This window comes from Artemia franciscana, unplaced genomic scaffold (genome assembly GCF_032884065.1).
Source record: "Artemia franciscana unplaced genomic scaffold, ASM3288406v1 Scaffold_740, whole genome shotgun sequence".
In the NCBI taxonomy this organism is placed as follows: Eukaryota; Metazoa; Arthropoda; class Branchiopoda; order Anostraca; family Artemiidae; genus Artemia; species Artemia franciscana.
The window spans coordinates 235,127-257,051 of record NW_027067498.1 but is presented as its reverse complement, the minus strand read 5'-3'; the positions used below and the strand labels follow the sequence as shown (position 1 = coordinate 257,051).

At 34.8% G+C, this 21,925-nt stretch overlaps 2 protein-coding genes across 3 annotated transcripts in view; one reads left to right on the top strand and one right to left on the bottom strand.

Annotated features, from left to right (window-relative positions):
• Window positions 1-1,437: 1,437 nt before the first annotated feature.
• On the top strand, window positions 1,438-7,483 carry LOC136043587 (neurotrophin 1-like). Its single transcript, XM_065728501.1, has 3 exons — window positions 1,438-1,561; window positions 4,145-4,519; window positions 6,800-7,483. Exons 1-3 carry the CDS (start codon window positions 1,547-1,549, stop codon window positions 7,262-7,264), a joined length of 855 nt encoding a protein of 284 aa, XP_065584573.1. The 5' UTR covers window positions 1,438-1,546; the 3' UTR covers window positions 7,265-7,483.
• Window positions 7,484-15,617: 8,134 nt separating this feature from the next.
• Window positions 15,618-21,925, bottom strand: part of LOC136043582 (cell division cycle and apoptosis regulator protein 1-like) — a 67,613-nt gene continuing 61,305 nt past the window's right edge. For both annotated transcript variants that reach the window (XM_065728490.1, XM_065728491.1), the window contains 3 exons: window positions 21,449-21,618; window positions 18,352-18,483; window positions 15,618-15,807 (listed from right to left, as the gene is read on the bottom strand). In XM_065728490.1, the coding sequence (XP_065584562.1) occupies window positions 15,706-15,807; window positions 18,352-18,483; window positions 21,449-21,618 (404 nt within the window). In that variant the 3' untranslated portion in view covers window positions 15,618-15,705. The remainder of the gene's footprint in view (window positions 15,808-18,351; window positions 18,484-21,448; window positions 21,619-21,925) is intronic.

Below are 21,925 nucleotides of genomic sequence, written 5' to 3'. Positions count from 1 at the left end.
AACCGAAAAATTGGAGGGCAACTAGGCCTCCTTCCCCACACCTTATTTCCCAAAATCGTCTGATAAAACTAAGAGAAAGCCATTTAGCCAAAAAAAGAATTAATACGAAAATTTCATTTTAATAATTAATGTGCGGAGAGCCAAAATCAAACATGCATTAATTCAAAAATGTTTAGAAATTAAATAAAAAAAAACTAGTTTTTTTAACCAAAAGTAAAGCAACATTGAAACTTAAAACGAGCAGAAATTACTCCGTATATGAAATGGGTTGTTCCCTCCGCAATCCCTCGGTCTTTACGCTAAAGTTTGACTCCTTGCCACAATTCTACTTTTTAAAACAATTAAAAACTTTAGCGCAAAGAGCGAGGCGTTGAGGAGGGGACAACCCATTTCATATACAGAGTAATTTCTGTTCGTTTTAAGCTTTAATGTCACTACTTGCTTTCAGTTAAAAAAACTAGTTTTTTTTTATTTAATAAACAAGTAGAGTTTGGCTCTGCATTGGTATAGCGAATGAAAGTGTTTTTTACATATTTTTACTTATTGAATTACGCAGTCACCAAAAACCCTAGAACTGACAAATGAAAAAAAAAACTAGCAAATAGGAAGTCATGTTATCAATAGAGAATCTTAACCCTTTTGTTATTTCTCAAATATGAGCGTAATGCTCCCAGCCAATCAATCTCAAAAATATCCCTGTTGCTTTATCCTTCAACCAATAAGAGGAGTATAGTGATGTTCTTGTCAAACTTGTTCATTTTTGTCATCATTATTTCATTACATATTTTCGTTATAATTTTTGTTACATATTTCGTTATCGTTATCATTTTCGCTATCGTACTTCATTATGTTATCAATAGAAAATTTTAAACCTTTTCTTTTTTCACGAAACTGATAAAACCTTTGAGCAACGCTCTGTTTGAGCAGTAAAACTTGATCCTATGTTAGGCTCAGTCCTTTTTTACGTAAATAATATGACATTTTTATATAATATTTTTTGTTTTATATATAATATCTTTTATATTTTTTGTATTTTTTTTAAATCTTAGCTCTTCACTCCTTAGCTATGAAGGAGGATAACTATCCATGCCAATAATTTACTAACTCCAAAAATTAGCTCTTAAGAAAAGACGTAACATTTTTTTTTTTTTTTTACTATTCACAAGGTTAAAAGTACATTTAATAACTTTTTCAGAAACGTCAATCCAATATCTCTTTACATAATATAGCAATTATCAGCTTCCTTATTCTTGTTTTAATTCGTCATGCGAAATTTGCAGATAATTGCAGAAAATAATAGCATAAAACAAGTGTGTTAACTGACATGTATGTAGACCATCAATCAAACAAATTGTTAGGTTGAAATTTAGAGCAAGCGCACATTACTACAAGACCTTGACAGTTTCTCTGCCGTAACACCCCACCCATATTACCAGCCAATGAGAGAACGACGAATGGGTACTTGCCCATCTCTTCAGTATGGTATATATAGTTTATCAACAAGATACTGGCTAAGAACTATCAGTTTCTCGCAGCAGTGTGTATCATGGCCTTTTTTCTGGTAAGCTTCCTAGCTTTTATTTCTCTTCTTTATTTTTAATATCATGTTATTCAGCTCTTTAAAAGAAATAAAACCTTATATTTTACAAATTTTCGACTCAGTGGCATCAATTGGGGACAATCGCCCCCCCCCTTTATATTTTCAAAAATACGTTTTTGACAATTTTCATTTAATTTTTAGAACGAAAAAAAATGCCCCGCCCTAGATCGTGGAGACACTTTTTCGTATCTTTAAAAAAAGAATGTCGAAAAGAAAATTCTTACCCTGCATCTACGTAGTGAGGGATATTTTAATGGCAAAGAGGGGAGGGGCATAAATTTACCGTCTTCTTGGAGAACTAAGCATTACAGTCGCATCTCATTATTTTTTTGAGGGGGTACTACCTGCTTCTTATGCCCATGTCAACAAATTTCCAAAAAATATTTCAGTCTTAGTTCCAGCTTTGGGGATGTCTTGGACACAAGGTTAGAGAGAAAGGGGTGGGAAAAACAAAAATTCTGGGATCTAAGGTGCAAAGGGAATGGGCACAAATCAATTAGTTTCATCTTTTTTCAGTTTCTTGTATGCTAAATTTAAACGTGCTATCAAATGCGATTTCTTGTTTAGAAAAATGAATCTCTGTCCTCTTTGTGACAAACTAGCAATTTAAGACATTAGTTTAATGATTCAAAAAAATACTGGTAACATAAAAATCAGCACAATGAGCATAAATAAAATTGAAAATTATTAAGGAATCCATTTTGCCCACTATTTTTTAATTCCCATGAATCGAAACCACTGTTGACAGACAAAACTATTGAGTATTTATCCCTGGACTCATGCTTGGTTCTCACCAGCCCTTCTCCACCAATCCCTATAGGTAATTTCTTCAAAAAGTGTTTTTATATTTTGGGTTACTATGGGCCATGGTTCATTCTTTACTAGGTTGCAGCTATCACTGCACCCATGATGGTGGATCTAAATGAAGAAGAACATTAAATCTAGAAGAAGAACATTAAATAAAGAAGAACATTAAATGAAGAAGAACATTTAGATTAAATCTAAATGAAGAAGACATTTCCAGTAATGGGAAACCCAAGGACTGGGGATCACCCTTATCTATATTCCCCTTTACCCCATGTGCATAGGTAAGGGCAGGGTTGCCAACCATGGTATTAATGTGTATTTTGTGGAATTTCCATTGGACCGTTAAGTCTTTTTTTTTAATGCATCCTGGTAGGCTACTCTTTGACCAAAATGCAGTACTTCTGAGCTTGTGGTACTAGCTACCATCAATCTAGAAATTTAATTTTACATGAGTATAGACGTTTCTAGATCCACCCCCATCCCCCCAATTATCTTCTTGTGTCATACATACCAATAATACCAAAAGAGCTTGATAGGTCTTTTCATATTAAATGAATAGATTTTGAGGTTAGTCCCCTCTCAACCTATCTTGAAATTTTATATGACCATAGGTCATTATTTTTAATTAAATTTGAAAATTTTAGCTCCTAATTGTAGACGGCGGGGATTATGACAATTTCATTAGTCTTAATAATTGCAGTCTAAATATTGTAACCACTGTTGATTCTATGTTGGAGACAGGAACACGTATCTTGCTCAAGTCAAGTTTGACGAAGATTCAAGTTCCAGTTCACTACGTATAATTTTTCATGTAAACCTAACGCATTTTATCTGTTCTGGTAGGAGCAAATTATTCCACCAAAAAAAGTAATATATTTTGTATATCATATATACATTTTGTATATTATAACAGATATCTGTATATTTAGCAACATTTTGTAATTTTTATATGATACATTATATGCATGCATAGTGTATATTATCATACATATTTGTATATTACTTTATAAATATCCAAAGCCAAACAGGCCTGCCATGACAAAACCAAAGAAAAAAATCTTGAAAAATAAGAAGAAAAACAACGAGCAAAAACACCAGTTGCTTCTGTGTCATCAGGGTTCCCATCTGAAAAAAGAAATCATTAGATTTTACTGATTTTTGGTTAGTTTAGTGATTTTCTTCAATAATCTAGTGATTTGTGTACTGACTTAGCGACTTTTGTCTTTGGGCAATATTAAAATTACTAGAAATAGTGATAAATCACTAGAGGCTGGGAATCCTGTGTGTTATTGAAGTGCCTTATTAAATTTCAATAAATTCTACTTCCAAAGTTTGTTCTTCGGATAGCAATTGTATGCTCAGTTTGATCTTTATTTTTTATCTCTTCCATTTTTTAAAGTTATTATGTATCCTTTATTTTTCGATGCTGGCGAAGCCTTGTCGCATACAGGCGAATTATCCGTATGGTTACTCCTCTTTTTACTGCCTACTGATCATAGACCTGTCGTTTTTACAAGACTTTCTTCTTTGGTTTTATAGTATGCTATAATGTGTACATTTTGTATATTCTTTTATTAGCTCACATATCTACTATACAGGTAGTAACTATAACAAATAGATTCCTATTGATTTAATTCAATGTATATAGAAGTAAAATCTATAAGATTTCACACTGTAAGGTTCACTATTATGTTTTTTGGTGCACCTACAATAAGTGATTCATCTATCTCTTTCCAGTCGCTTGTCGTTCTGTCGGTAGCCTCTTCAGGCTTGGTCTCAGCAGAGGCTGAAGCTCAGTACCAAAAACATGGCTATGGCAAGCCATCTTACCATGCCCAACACAGCCCTAGCTACAAGCAAGACTACCATGCACCAGCCTATAAGCAGGAGTACCCACAGCCAAGTTACAAGCACGACTACCCAGCACCCTCTCATGGTTATGAACACAAACCATCCTATGGTTATGAACACAAACCTTCTTATGGCTACGAAAAGCCATCTTATGGACATGACTACCACTATTGCGACCCAAAGGCTGCCCCAAAATGCGCTCAGAACTCAACTTTGAATTTCTGCTTAGATGATGCTGAATATCCTGAATATGAAATCAAGGTAAAACATTGAACGTTAAAGTTGATCTCAGACTGGTACATATAATATCACACAAGGAAGAAGCTAAAATGCCCTTAGAATAAAAAAAAAGAAAAAAAGAAATCCATTTAGTCAACATTATAGCCTGTTGTACAAAGCAAACTGTTCAAAAGGTATAATATAAAAGAAGATAAGAATAGTAGTACTAAAATCTATTTGCGCAGACGATACTGATAACTTTTCAATAGTTCTGATGAATGCGAAACATTGGTGAGGGAGTTACAACGGTACTGTCACCTTTTTTTTTACTAAACCAAAATAAATTTTAGATACAAAATGAACAGTTTTAGCCGTCATAAATGCGAATAAGAAGGATTAATGATCGTTTTATGATTTCAACTCGTCAAAACGAGCTTGGAGGGCAATAAAATATTGATAAGAAATACATGTGGTTCCATCCCACTTTCTATGGCTTTAAGGAAAGACGGGTTAAGATAGCAAGGCCACCAACGGATGAAGGATTACAGATTGCTAAAAATTGTCCTTCTTGGCCATCCATCTAGGGCCAGACGAAGTGGGTCGCTTCCAAACAGGGTGGGGAGAGGTCACAAGAACGGATTTAACAGAAATTAGAACTTCATGGGAGGAGGTAAAGAGTGAAGCTTTGAATATATTGGGGTGGAGGAAAAGCGTTGGTTCTTTAGTGATGCAGTGAATTGTTAGTGGTGGTAGTAGCGGGGATATATTCAAAGCAAAACTTCAGTATTTATCAGGCGAAAACTACTTTGATAAATGCATACACTAAAAAAAATATACAAAACACATACTAACTTTAACATATTAATTCATACTAATCAATTTCAGTCTATATCGAGGGAAAGTTTGCAATACTTCACTTTATAGGATTCACTATTATCTTACCGGGGTAAATTTTAGACTGAATTCTCCAAGTTTCGTAAAACGACTTTCCGACATCAGTACCTAATTAAGTACATATTATTACAGTAAAAGTAAAAATTTTAATATTATAGTATAAAGTATCTATTAAGTAAAAATCTATAATACATTACACATAACCTCAAAAAGCTCAAATTTGTGAAAGAGCTAAAGCGATAAAATTTTTCCGTGTGACAAGGGTACCAATGAGCAAAATCTTAGGGGGGGGGGGGGCAATGCGAAAAAGGTGCCAATATTTGACCAAATTGACAAATATATTCTAAATAAAGACTGAAAAAAAGAAAAAACAGGGAAAGAGGGCACCACAAAACATCTTGGGGGTCTTACGCCCTCCCCCTGGATCCGCCAGTGCTAGGATAAAAGATCCAATACTCTGTTTTAAACCAATTGTTTTAAATAAAACAAACGAAACATTATTTTATACTTCTAATGTAAAATTATATACAATTTTCAATATCTTATAGAAACAGCACTTTGTGTTGAACCCTTCAAGTGCTAATTAAAGAATGAAAATTTGAGAAATTTGGGATTTTAGCCTCAGCAACTTATTTTTTATGCTCACAGGGGAATAAAATGAGGGCGAATACCCCCACCCCCCGGACCACAAAAAAAACATATAATCCAGACTGAGATTTTGGAAATTACTACTACTACTACTAACCTCTCACTGCAGCACCAAGCCGTATGAGGCCACAACAGCAACGCACACTCCTCCATCACAATATATTCAAAGCCTCACTTTTTACACCCTCTAAGGAAATTCCCGTTTCGCTTAAATCTTTTCTTGCTACATACTCCCACCCAGCCGGGGCTACAATAAGTAAATAGCCTATTTAGAAACCAGTAAGATTGGGTCCATCCTAAAATGCGTTACAAAAAATCTCCATACGTACGTATAGGTAAACGATAAAAAACAGCAACAATTAGATGAATTTTCAGAACAATTGTGCGTTGTAATCAAACCCAGCCATAACACTTTGCTATTAGCTTTTGCTGTGCTTTCAGTAAATATTGATTTAGTAACTGAGCCAATCGTTCAGACCTAATTCAGTCTTATTTGGGCCTACAGATAGACTGTAATACATGAAGTGTATGTAAATTATTTAAAGAAATCTTTTTAGAATAAGTAGATTATTTCAAAGTACATGTTTTCAATAAGAAACTGACCTGAGTCTGTAATTGTGTGTGTACATAAATCCAGAGGAGAGACAGAGAAAAAGAGAAAGAAATAGACAACGCTGTGTCCTTCTGAAGATGTACGCATCTTTTGGGACTGGTAACATGACATGACATATATGTACATATACACTTGAAAAAGTATTTAAGTTTATTTTTCTCTTTCAGAATGCCATCTATGCTGATTATCACGCAGCGAAGAAATACAGCGACATTGCTGACCAATCTGCCGATGATCTTGTTGACGGTTTGACCAAGGCTGAAGAAAGCGCATTTGATTACTCTTTCTATACTGGCGCATTCACCTTCGACAAAACCCACTGGATTGGACCAGCTGGATACATCTGTCCATCCAACGTCCAATACGCACGCCCTCGTCGTGCCCAGAACACCAAAGGAGAATGGAGAGTCATCGTTCAAGATGTAGCTTACTACACCCAAACTCAGCGCATGGAAACTTGTCTTTTTGCTGGTGCTGCTTGCCGTACATTGGCCCCATGCTACAAAAGCCAATGTCTGCAGAAATATGTTTACCACCGTATGTTGTCTTTCGACCCATGTGACCCATACAAAGGTCTCTTTATTGACATCTACAAGCTTCCATCTGCTTGCTCTTGTCACATCCCTGCTTAAATGCTTTGCTGACAGACGAATATTTTTATAGTATAGGCACAACCGTTGGAGAATGCCCAAAATAACCAAGTACTGCTTTCTTGAAATACCGCCTTCGTCACAGAGATTATTTTTGGTATTTTCCAGATTTGTGTATTTTACTTTCAAAATTTTATTTTATTTTTACATCACCGACTGCGAGCTGCTGAGAGTTCTTGAAATATATTTTTCCGTAGAGAATCATTTGAGTTTATCACACTATATAGGCGATAGATAAACCAATTTATGTCAACATTATTAACCTGACATGAATTATTTAAAGAGAATCAGACTACGAAAAACCAATACGGTATACAAATAATAAGCAAAGTTCATAGCTTGCAGACCTTCCTCTGGGGGCTGTGGGGAGTCAATCATCCTCAAAGAATAGTTATTTACATCTATGTCGAACAAAATGGCTATCTCAAAATTTTTATCGGACAAATTTGGGAAAAAAGGGACGTGGGAGGGGAGCTAGATGTCCTCCAATATTTTTGGTCACTTAAAAAGGGCGCTAGAATTATTGATTTCCGATCACTGTTTTAGAGTTTCGGTTACTATTGAGCCGCGTCGCTCCTTACTTGCAGTTCGTTATCACGAACTGTTTGATAAGCGATAGATAAACTACTTTATGTCAACTTTAATAACCTAACATGAATTATATAATAGTCAGAGCGCCAGATTCTGTATCGTGCACCCACCCATGCCGGAAGGTACAAAAATACTGAGGACGGATCCTAGGATAGTCGACCATGCCGAAAACGAATATCGTAGGGCGCATGTTCGCCGTTGGGGCGTTTCTGAGATATAGGCCAAAAACGCCAAATTTAGCCTATAACTAAGTGTGACGATTCAGGTTTTTTTTTGCGACTTATTGGGATGAGGAATCTGGCGTAATGTTATATCAATCAAAAGAACAGATCTAGATCTACAAGAATATGATTTTTAAATTGAAAAAAAAACACTATTTTTTTCTCTATTTACTGCAGTTTCAAAATAAGTGCTGTAAAATTCAACAAATATCTCAAAGAAAAGCTAAAAACTCGAAATTTCTTCAAGGTAACAAATTTTTTTTGCATATTCGAAAAAAAAGTGCATTCAATTCCGTACAATTTGAGCTAAAAACATATAAACTAATTGTATTTTTAAAAGGTCTGCGATTTTTTTTTGTAGTCTCACTGAAATGATCACTAGCCGTATTGTGAAAAGCGACATAGGCTAATATTTTTTTTTCTTCAAAGGGTAGGAATACTTCAAACTTCCTAACTGTTTAAAGTTTTTAACTTTTACTTAAAAATAAAAAAAAAGGTTTGAAAAAATGTTGACTAAATTTTTTTTTTTTTTTTTTTTTTTTTTTTTTTTTTTTTTTAGAATGGACGAAAATGTTTTCTGGTGTACTAAGACGTCTGCAATTATCTTTTTGGGACCTGATTTGCCAGTAATACGACTGAGCTATTTACTACATAAAAGAATTCTGCTTCACAGATGGATTCAGTCGGCGCATTGGAGTTGTCTTACTCGGCCTGCCCGTAAAATTGGGTAATAGTAACTGACTGAATTTTCACAAATATTCCTCATTTTCTTCTTCCGAGAATTCAGATGGGGCAAGGTCACACTCCCTGCATGCCCTCCTCGTTCCGCAGCAGGAGCATAAGCTGCAGCATCTTTTCATTTTTGAGCAGCTACGGTCTTTCTTGCATCTTCCACTTTTGCATCTGCAGTAAGATTCCAGGCTTGATGCTTCTTTACAGTTTGAGACGACCGCATCTACTCCCTTTTCAGCCATCTTCCATCCAAGGAGAAGTGGATCTGGAATGCTCGGCCGAGCCTGTACTGACGACAAGATTATCCATGTAGCGAATATGGCTCTTCGTATGCATGGCTCGAAGGTGTTGTCAAAAGGTGGAAGTCTTTTTACATCTTGTTTCTGGCACCGAATGTAAGCCCTTACACTGGCCAGTGAATTGAATCCGGCCTGTTTACCGTATTGTTTACGACCAGGAATTTTGATTGGTCATAAAATCCTCTAAACGCGTCGACTGAAAGCTTCCCTTCTGCATCCTTGATCTGCTCCGTCACAGACAACATTTTTGAGGCAAAAGTTGGGGACACCGCGGTGTTTAAGAAAGAAGCTTTCTCGGCGCCGAAGAAAAAATTCGTTGTGTCACAACCTGGCAGACAGTGCACGAACGGTAACATAATCTGCTCCTCTTTGGACAAGTGGACTCCATCCGCTGGCTCGTGTACTGGGATAATGTAAGACGGGAACTTCAAGAAAAGTTCGCTCAGTCCTTCATCTTGAAGCTCTTCAAAAAAAATGAACACAGGCTAATGCCACGTCTGTGTAGTTGGCGTGCACAACGATGCTACGATGCTACAAGCGTAACGGCTAGCGTACTTGACATGTGTCATAAGGTGTTGGTCAGCCTCTTCGTTGCTGGAGGTCAAGCATTCCTCGTAGTAACAGTGTTCTGGTAAAGTTGGACAGCAGCCACGCTTGACCAGAGACACTTTGAATCTCTCCTTGAACCCACCTGAAAGAAAAATGTTGAGTGCGTTCGGAAGCTGATCACTCATTTGCTCCCAGGTTTCATACAAAATTTTGAGGAGCCGGCTTTTAGACGCTGAGCTTGCAAGTACGGCATCCCATTCTTCAATTGTGCTAAGAGCGGAAATCTGGAGGTATTTCCCTTTCCCTCGTCGGAGTCAGCATGCTGATTTCAAGGAGATCAACTCTCCGGTGTCCGCGAGCTTCCCAAACAGCCCGTCGTACCGATGTGCGACAATGTGGACTTCAGGAATACCCACTAGAAGATAATTCAGCAATGATAGAAGCAATTTTTCAGCGAAGGATTTGACTGTTTCATACCTAGCAGGCCGATATGACCTTATCTTGGACATTAGGTCAATGATGTGTACTGTAGCTGATGTTGTTTCTTTGGATTTCACAGTGGCCGGCCAAGATGAAAGTCCTCCTTTTTTTTCTTAGCCAGTTCAACAGCACAGCTTTGTTCCCCACCCTCATTTTTCAGCCAGAGGATGTCTTGGTTGATTGTTGCGGAAGATGTTCAAAAATGGATGGAGGGAAAAGAACAATTTCTTTTGTGAGGATCTTTGCAACGGCTTTCTCCTTTTCTTTGCCGTAGCTCAACTGAGCAGTAATGATTCTGTTCAAGGCTGTTACTTCAGAGCTCAGAAGATCGGTTTTAGGGACACCATTCACTTTCTGAGTTTTTTTCTCTGAAGGGAAAGTTCGGAGTACAGGAGTTAAGTTCGGAGTACGGAGTTCACATCGTCTTTCCTGTTGCACAGAAAGTCCTCAACCACCTCTTTTCCTTTTGTGGCTACGCAAGTAATATCAGAAACAATCTTCTAATCGTCCACAACTTCTGAGGTCACAATATCCTCTAGGTCGAAGTCCACTCTGCTGAACAGATTGCCACATGGAGTGAAAATGTCTCGAACTCTATCTAGTGAAAGTTGTAATCGCGTCGTCGTCGACTGATTGTCTTCGTGATATTTCAATGTCTCTGTGGATACGTCGACTACTTGCAGGAAACCATTGCTGATGGCAGCGGAAATCGGTAAGGTAAGAATCCAAGCTTCAGTCTGTCTCTCATCCATTTGTTCTCCTATTATTCCGGCCGTCGTCTTTGCATCCTTGTTCACTGTACATTCCAGTATCTGATCGGAACAGGTGGCCGTAAACCTGGTGTGCGTTCTCTTCACTGCAGAGTATCCTTTCATGAGCCTTCTGTGTACATCGGGAAAGGTTTGTGGTAAACTTCGCATGTCATATAGGTACTGTATGAGACATCTTGTATACTGAGGATGGTCAGCCACCACCAAGTATGGCAACATCCAAGCAGTTGCTGTCAAATGAGACTCCCAGTCACAGACTCGTCCAGCATGAATGAATTGCATCGCTATTTCAAGTATTCCTAATAACTACCACCAGAAAGCAAACGTGGGTGACTCATTTCGAACGGTTTCGAAGGCATTCATTATGCGAGCCAAAGTGATTAAGGTATCGTTTGCATTCTGAAGTGCAATTCGCGCGTTGGCACCGTTTGCCAATGACGTCCTGAATAACTCAATGGCACTACCCAGCTGGTCAAGACGGGATAAGTCTTCTTGTGCTTTGGAGTAATACTCTTCCAAGGACTCCCAGTAGAGGGCTAGCAAGACCTCGTACAGTATGCAGTAGGCATTGATATCTTGGTTGTAGCCTTTCCCTTGAAATACCTTTTCGCATGTACAAGGTAGCAGCGGCTTTGCCTGCACTATAATCTCTTTGAGTCCGGAGCTGTCCATTATCTTACCAACTGCCTTGAGTTAGTTGAGCAGGAGGTGGAAGCCTCCCATCCGTAGGATTACGTTTTTGAAGTCATCCGGGTATTTACTTTTCACTCCCTGTGCTAGCTGATAAATGAAGAGATCTTGCGTGACCACCGTATCGTCAAATCCGACAGCTTTACTTATCGCCGTGAACGTTCGCAGAGATTTTTCGACTGTTGCATGGTTGTTTGGTGCTTCATGAAGGAAAAGCAAGATATTAGATTAAATATTGGCAAATCAATTTCAAATCACAGATGTTCCATTTGACAAGCGTTTTCACTAGAACTTGAAGTTCCAATACTAAATCTGATTGATCAATGTAACATGCCTTTTTATCAGTCCTTATAAATCTAAATTAGTCAGTATCACCTAGTTTCTTGTGATATTTAATTTTGTAAATTATTTTCATTAAGTCTCTTACTTCTGCAAAAAAAATTACACTCATTTTTCCAGCCAACTTTACAACACCAAAAGTTCTTTTAAAAATTCCATTTCTTTAAAAATTGTTTTTTTATCTTCCAAATTTGTGTCATATTCTTCATTATCATCCATCAGCAAATCAGTATTTGCGTCAGAATCACATGTTGAATCAACCTGAAGTAACTGTTTTTTTTTATCTAGGCCTACCTGACTCACTTTTCTTTTTCATCATCTGCTTACCAATTTCTTCTGCTTAGCTTATCAATCAACTCCCCGCTAGGTAGCAGGTTACTAAACAAAATTCATATTATTGGGTACACTCGCTAAAAAAGTTGCAGACCCCCCAGATATATTAATTTAAACTTTTGTTCTTAGCTGAATGTGTTCGAAGTTAAACGGGCTTTCTTTTTTAATATAAAAAAATACTTTATCTTAACAAAATTTCGGGTTTTTAGCTTTTCTGTTACAAATTTGTTGACAAAAATCTCACTTTTTTTAAAACTGCAGTAATTAAAAAGTGTACTATTGTCTATTTCTTTTCACAAACAAAAGTCATATTCGTGTAGCCCCAAGTCACTTCTTTCTATTGATGTAAGGGTACACTGGATTCGACCAATCTTATCTGTAAAAAAAAAAAAAATGAATCATCGAACCCCATTATAGGCCAAATTTGGTGTTTTTGGCCTATATCTCAGAAACGCCCCAACGGCGAACATGTGCCCTACGATATTCGTTTTCAGCATGGTCGACTACCATGGGATCCACCCTTAATATTTTTGTACCTTCCGGCATGGGTACTATTCGAAATAAGCGAGATACAGAATCTGGCGCTCTGACTATAAAGAAGAATCGGTCCTTACTACGGAAAACTAGTCATGTTGGTTTTCAAAATAGACGATTTATGCAAATAAATGGTTTAAGTCTTAAAAGAAGATTGGACTAACATTCGGAAAAATTCCGAAGAGGGTATGATTTTTTCAATACATCTGGCACATCAATCAAATGTGCCGAAATATGACATTTTTTTCTAGAATTACAAAACGATTCTAAAAGTGGCACAATTTGAAAACCTGGTCTCGTGCCACTTAAGACATTTTACCTCTTTATCTTTTTGGATCTTGTATACGCCAATACACTAATACTGTCCATTAACTGCCTACCCTCCTACAACCACAAATTCATGTATCTCCCCTAAACATGGCTTTGGAATTCTTTCAAATCATTGTATCCTTTTTGTCAAGGCTACATCATAGAAGGATTGTTACCATAGAACTGAAAGAAAAGTAATTACTTCTTTTCGTTAGAAATGAATTGTCTTCAACAGCCCAGTTTTCCAAAGCATAAAACACTTTATTCTTTCAGTAAAGCTAAATACTTCCTGAACAAAGATCAGACGTGAACGAAAGTTAAAACACTGATACTTTGAGGGGGCCCAACAGCAACAACAACAAAATCTAGTTTACTCTTATGTGCCACGTTTTTCTAACCTATACCAAGGACGCGGGACATCCTACAGCCAAACTACATTTAAATTGGATTATACATTTAAATTTAAATAAATAAAAAAAAAAATTATCCCCAGAAAAACTTCCAACAAAATTAAACAGGATACTGTATCTAAAATCTATCAAAACTGTGGGTCCTACAGTCTAAGTATGTTCTAAGTTTTTGTATGCCAAAAAAAAAAAAAAAAAAAAAAAAAAAAAAAAAAAAAAAAAAAAAAAAAAAAAAAAAAAAAAAAAAAAAAATTACTATTCCCAAAAACAGAGCAACTTCGACTCCATTTTGGGGTTTCAAGTTGACGAATCAGATAAGCAATATTTCTGCCTCTTTGCTCTTTCAGGCCCAATCAAGAACGATAACAGAAATAACAGTTAGATTACTCCCACCATATACTTTTTCATGATGTTTTGACGACTTATCCCCCTGCCCCTGAAAAAATTCCAGTATAGGATAAATACAGTAAACGTTGGAAGGTAGTTGCAAGAAAAAGTGAACATTTACTTGCAAATCGATTTTTCATTAATAAGTAAACTGACATATATATATATATATATATATATATATATATATATATATATATATATATATATATATATATATATATATATATATATATATATATATATATATATATATATATATATATATATAAAGTCCCGAAACCCTATAGGCAAGTGTATTCTCCTGATGAGCCCTTGTGTTGGGTTGTTGCCTCTGAATTATTTGTATTTACTGTCTTTATTGTTTGGTAAATGACGACTTATACTTATTGACAACATGACTGCCTGTCCATGGATTATTCTTTATGGTTCATTGTGTATCGCTATGCTGTTTGACCTATGTGATTGTATGGATGAGTAGAATTAAGGCCTCATTCAAGTGCTGGTCTATATTAATCACTAATTTAGGAAAATAGTCCTCCTTTTCTCCTTCTGTCTCTTTTTTTTTTTAATGTGTTTGTGCTGTTGCATATGTGATTTCTCTTTTCGTTATATATATATATATATATATATATATATATATATATATATATATATATATATATATTTATTTGTTCTTGCAACTTTCTTCGAACGCTTACACATTCTTATATATATATATATATATATATATATATATATATATATATATATATATATATATATATATATATATATATATATATATATATATATATATATATATATATATATATATATATATATATATTTTTCATTAGTAAGAAAACTGACATAATCCTCTTTTTAAGGAATGTCCAGTTCTTAAATCTAGACAATCCTACCAAATTTCATAGTTGTAAACCACTTTGACATCTTCTCAGGTATTAAGCAGCATTCACACTGCGTACGTAATTTTCTATGCTAAGTCTGTAGCAACTTGTCATGAGAAATCACGTACGTAGTGTGAAAGTTGCTGTTACGTTTACGTTGCGTGAATTGAATCACAACCTTTCTCAGTTACACGAGTCCTTTTATGCTAGGCTATTTTAGAAACCCACAAACCATCAGAATCATCATCTAAAATCATCCCAATCATCATAAGTATACTAAGAAAATTATAAACAGAGATTAGGATTCAAGCCCTGATCATGCTTTCACGCTATGAAGCTTGCTAGAAAATGTATATTAACTTATTAACTGCACATCCAGACACTCTATTTTGTTGCTGATACGCTGAATTCTTCATAGCGTAACATAAACTTACACAACATAAAATTCCAAGAAGAAATCGAGTCTCCTTAGACTTGCCTAAGTTACGGAAAGAAATTGCTTCGTAACACAACGTTACGTAAAGTCTAAACTAATGCGAATGATTCTACAACACAGTGTGAAAGAACCATTAGTCTCCCTGTGTAACCTCAAGTTCTCTCCTGTCCCTAAACCCATTCTCTTCCTATTAATTTACACTTATTGCAAGATTAGTGACTATTAAACAAATATTAATGTAACAAAGGGACTAGGGGTAGCAATTCATTGGGACTAGGGGGAGCAATTCATTGGGTACTGTCTTCTAGAGATAAGGGAGAGGTTGACAACCACCACTAGACCATAATAACAACTGAATTTGCTGCAAATCCAAGAAAGAAAAGAATTACTTGTAATAGAATGGACCATTATAAAAAAGGAAAGAATGTATAAGCCAACTTCCTTCACGAAAAATTATTATATCCCCTCCTCTACTGTTCCACTCTTCTTTTCTTCAACAAAAGGAGCTGCATGATGATAAATAAGTTTGAGTGCGGATTCAAACTTCTCGCATGTAATCTGAAAAAATAATAGGAATACAATTAGTTTCCTATTTTCTACGTTAAACCTTCAATTAGGTATTTCAATTATGACGAACAAATAAATATTAAAACGGGGATAAGTCCGATTATTAGACATTGAAAACAGACACAAATTTCTGGATATTTCGACCAAATACACAGCAGTCGTCACCAGCAGAAACACTAAAGTATTAAAACTAAAAATAACATATTTATAAAAAACAAAATAATAGCTTCTGGTTCATTAACTAGATTTGTCTGAGAGTTCAAAAACTGGGTTTATCCAAAGTCTTGAGTTGTAAACTTTTTCTTTGACTTTGCCTAAATGTAAGCTTAATTTTTAATGAAGGGAGCAAAATCTTCTTCTTCTAATTGCAAAATGAATGTTTTTGCCCTTATAGTTATATACTTGATTGGTCACATCTCCCCATATATTTTCAACGCAATACCTTATATATATATATATATATATATATATATATATATATATATATATATATATATATATATAAAGCCATATATTACCATATATTTTCAACGTAATACCAACGTAAACGTAATACGGATTTTCAACGTAATACCTTCATTTAGTGAATGAACCGGAAGTTATTACTTCGTTCTGTATAACTGTGTTTTAATTTTAATACTTTAGTGTTTTGGCTGATGACAACCGCTTTATATGTGGTCGAAATATCCGAAAAATGACACTTCTGAATATGCCTGGTTATTTCTTTTTAACAACTCAATCAGGCTCTGATAGGGGAGGAAAGTCTTGCTCTTTATGTATAAGATAACTTTATATGTTCTCTTTGCAGAGATTTATTGGTTCCATTTGGGTTTGCTCCATTTTCTAAAAAGAAACCAACAACATCTAAACCCCTTGTGCACCTGTTAATTTATAATTAATGTTACAATAATGTATACAATAAGTAATATACAATAATGTGTCTTCGTAGAAAAAAAAATAAAAAAAAAATAACAAACTCCGATGTAATTGTTAATTTATCATTTTATACTTTGACGGATTAAAATTAATTGATCGAATACACATTGTCTGTGTAAGTCAAAGATAAAAAAAAAATTCGTTCATTTGAAATCCAACTACTAGGCTTAGTACCTAAAAAAAGAGGTGAAAAGGGCATATCCAAATAAAATATTCCTCCCTTCAACAATTTGACCAGGAGTGGTCAATAAAGAAAGTCTCATCCCGAAGGGGGAGGTTGACTTTTGTGTAGTTCAAACGACATTTCATGTGCAACTTTCAAAAGCGACATCACTTACAACATGTCTCTTTTAAAGCACAACAAAGTATGAAGTCAACACGTTTTACCTCCCTTAAAAATGCCAAAACCCGAGTTTTTTACGTACCAAGGACAGTGAAAACCAAATCTGACTGCTCTAAAAAAAAAAATCTTTTGGATGGTTACATCATTATCATCGTTAGTATGTATCACGAATGGTACGTTGACGCATTGTACCACGAAAAATCAAGTTATTCAGTAGTTTACAATAAAACTAGCGTGTTTGTACACACTTTTAGCAAAGATTTGAGGATAGTTTTTGTCGGTCAGGAATGGAAGTATAAGAAAAAAAAAAAAAAAAAAAAACACTCAAGTTTAAGCTGGTTCAGAGTTCTGAACAAACATAAATGCCCAGATGGAATAACAGGGGTATTAATCCCCGGAGGTTGGTTCTAAAACCTCCTTAAAATAGACTATTTTGCGTTTTGGTCCCAAAAAGACATATTTTTCTGTTGCCTCCTTGATTTTTTTTTTTTTTTTTTGCTCTCAAAAATCCCCAAAATAAATTTTCAAGGAGATAATACCAACAACCTTAGGTACCGATCTGGTACCATTTTAGCTACCAGATACTTCTATTTTTCATTGCAACTGGAAACCACGCTAGCAGAAACTGTGTCAGATACTTTTTGAAGTCATTTTTGTAAAAATTTCCTATACAATTATCCTTTTAATGAAATTAAAAATTGTTCTTCCGATGAAATTTTGATACTAAATTCAAAAAACGAAATTTGGTTTATTCTAGAGCTTAATTTTCGCGCAATAAATCTTTTTTCATTTGAAATGCAAAAAAGCACACAAATACTTTCGATTTCGTTCTTGAATTTAGACTAAAAATAATCTGTATAGCAGGAGATTCCTCAAATAGCAAAGCACTTTTTTATTATTATTAAACCACAAGTGCGGATGTAGGTGATGAACACGGAAAAGAAAATAAATGAAAATATAAAATGTAACTAAATCACTGTGGAAAAGCGTATTCATCCTATAATTAAATCTAAAAAGTTGACACAAGAAATAGTTTTACTGCACTATGGCCACTTACTTCTAATGACAAATATAGCTATGCTTACCAAACTGTCTAGCGTAGACTTTCCAATTGTCGCTTTGGAAAAATATGAGGTTTAAAAGTGTTAAATAAGTCATGGGAAAAATGTTTCTATAGCCGAAAGTGAACTCTTTGACAGCTCCTAGGGGCTGAATTTAGAAAAAAAGTGAATATATCAACCAAAATAAAGCCATACCTTAGTGTCCTTTAGCTTGCCTTCTACACCAGTCATCTTTCCTTTCAAGGATTTAATTTCATCTTCAGCTTTTTTAAGCTTCTCATTGGTTGATTCATATTTTGAGCGAACAATTGAAAGTTCATCTTGGTTCTAAAAATAAATTTTACAAGGTGAGTTTTAACATCAGACACACATGTTACGTTTATGGTTCTTTTGTTTCGATGCCATACGACACTAGTTTAATCCAAAAAACATACCCTTAACTGAAATTAAAATACCATTCTAATATCGTTAGTACTTGAAACCAAGACAAAGGGGGTAATAGAGAACTTTAAGGTCCCTCCTAGTCCTTGTCTAATTAATATATCTATACTATATATATACTATACTATTTTAAATACTATATCTACTAATTAATGTACTAATCTAATTAAGACATACTTTCATAATGTTGCTCATTGTTTTAATTTCAATTGAGCATTCGACACCATTCAACAACACATTCAAGGCAGACAGGAGGCCCTTGTAGTCTTTGGACGCTTATTCCCCTTGCAATTTCAGTCAACTTGTTGTTCAACTAACATTAAATTAACTTTTTTATTACTGCAAATGTCTAAGTTTATAAATCGAATCAATTGCCTTGCCTGACCCTCATTGCAGAATGGCCCAATGTTGACTTTAGACGCTTGTCTGCCTGTCATTCCACCCAAATTAACGGTCCTGTGTCAATTCTAAATTCTTAGTTCAACCTGCCTAAGACCATAGGTAGGCGTCCCTTGTTTGCCTCTCATTCCAGCCATTCTAATGGTCCTATGTCGATTTTAAATTCTTGGTCAACCTGCCTGAGACTTGGCGTGACTTGCTAAAAGATAGCAAACTAATATTGGTCCAATAAGATAGGCACACTTACTCCCGCCGTTTACCCATGACATTTAACCAAACACTTGGAAAACTATAGTTCTATCACTATCTTAGCTCTATGACTATATACCTTGTTTCTACTGCCCTAGAAATGACGCATGGAATGCTAATAGATAGACATATCTATTAATAAATGACCTAATATCATTTTTATACAATCCTAATAAGGGGAAGGGGGAGGGGGGCGATTAATGCCAGAATCATCTCTCACTCAATTGGACTATCTGTCTTGGCTTTTTCTACAATTATCCATGACTTGATGCCCACAACTATTGCATTATAATTAAAAAATCAACGGCTCGTCATGTATTTCCTAAAATTGTTTAGTCATTCAGTCAGTCATTTAGTCATTTTTAATGAGTCATTGTTATTAGGGAGTCATTAGTCATTGTTTAGTCATTCGGTCCTATCTGTCATTCAGTCAGTTCACTAATACGTAAAGTAATTCTACGATTCTGCACGATTGGTTTTCATCTGCATTAGGGTTGCGTTATTTAAAATACGGATACAATTTACCAAACAAAGTATGTACTCTCCCAAGAGACAGAAACTTTGATACTACTACTATTAACGAGTCACTTCAGCACCAAGCACCAAAAAACTTTGGTAATCAGACAAATAATCTAATAGAATGCTGTGACGTGCCTGAAAATTTTGTTGGAGATGCTTCACATTCTTACGCCAGAAATCTGACATTTGATTGTTCTTCTCACCTTCAATTGAGCAATATCTGCCACTACCATATGCCTGTCGGTGTAATCTTATTTAACATACTAATTTAATCCTGATCATTAATCAGATACTAATCCACATTAGATTATTCATTTTTTCATGTTTTGACCCAACCCCAGGAAAAAACTCTCTAGTATCTGTCCACGCCTCTCAAAGGTTTCGTGCCTCTCAAAGTGTGTGTGTGTGGCACGTTCCCGGATCGGATAATTTTTTTTTTATTATTTCGGAATCAAAAGTAAAAAAAAGAATAAGTAAAAGCAAAAGGAATAGGGCAATAACTTAAAAAGAAGGTAAAACAATTTAGCATCAGAACATAAAACGGTTCAAATAAAAAGCAAACAATGAAAATAAAAAAAGAAGTAAAATGAAAACAAAAAACAAAACAAGGAAGAAAGAAGAACAGCAACAGCAAAAGGTCAATAAATTAAAAAGGCAAAACAATTCGGTATCACAAATATAAAATGCTTAAAATAAAAATACAACAGGATAAAACTAGCTAAAGACGACATTAACATCTAACAACGCCGAGCGAGTCGTTTGTTAAATAAATTAGGTCGAGGCGTCATGTCATAAAAAGAAGAAAAGAAAGCAGAAACATTTAAAAAACATTAAAAACCAATAAACCAAGAGATGAAAATAGTCAATAAAAATATAAAAACGGACGAAAATGAAGGAATTGGTTCAAATAATAAGTTTTATACTTTGAAAAGATATGCTTCTGGAATTTTAGTTTTAACTGAAAGAAAATAAATAAAAAGGTAAACAAAAAAATATCTTTCTTAGTTCAGGGTAAAAAAAAAGGATATCTTTCTCTTTTCTTCCTCCAAAGGGGGAAATATCCGTTTGGAAGCTAATTTCTATTTGTTCGGTGTAATGAAGATTTTCTTTCTTTTTGTTTAGAGGCCATTTTGGCCCTCTGATAATCTCTGCTTTTAGCCATCAGTGTTTGTACTTTAAAACAATACAATTCTTGAACTTCAGTTTTAAGTGACAGAAACAAACTAAAGAAACTAAAAATAAAAATACCTTTTTTAGTTCAGGGTCAACAAGGAGGATATTCTTCTTTTTTCTTCCTCCGAAGGAGAAAAGCTCCTTTTGGAAGCTAATCTCTATTTGTTCGGTGTTATGAAGATTTTCTTTCTTTCTTTTTTTTTAGAAGCCATTATTTGGTCCTCTGATAACATCTGCTTTTAGTCCTCAGTGTTTATACTTTAAAACGATATAGTTCTTGAACTTCTGTTTTAACAGAAAAAAAAACCTTTAAACGACAGATCTTTAAAACGATATAGTTCTTGAATTTCTGTTTTAACAGAGAGAAACAAACTAAAGAAACTAAAAAAAATAAATAATAAAAATAACTTTCTTAGTTCAGAAACAACAAGGAAGCGATACAGTCCTTAAACTTCAATTTTAAGTGACAGAAACAAAACAAAGAAACTAAAAATAAAAAAAATAAAAATACCTTTCTTAGTTCAGAATCAACAAGGAGGATATCCTTCTCTTTCTTTTCGGCTTGTTGCAATAGCTGTTCTAAATTAAATGTGCGTCCGTCATAAGTGACTATTGCCGCGTCAGTTGTCTCCTGAGCCTTTGCAGTAACCGTTGTCTCTTCCGGAATTAAATGAAGATTACCTATAAAATGACTTCGTTAAGGTTTATGTTCCTCGTGCAAGTTTTTTGGTATAATGCCTGTGGTTTTAATTTGTAAACGTGAGAAAAATAGTTTGCAATCATTTTATAGCAGAGATTCGACTTAATCAACCTGCCGAACTACATGTCTGAAATTTGTTTTACATCTTTTTAAATTGAAAATTATGTCGAAAATTGGTTGAAAATATTTGAAAAATAAAGTAAATAAAAATATTTGAAGAAGACTTTCATATAATTCTGGGTTTCCAAGTTTGAGCTAAATCTCAGCTACAAAACGATAGCGATGTTA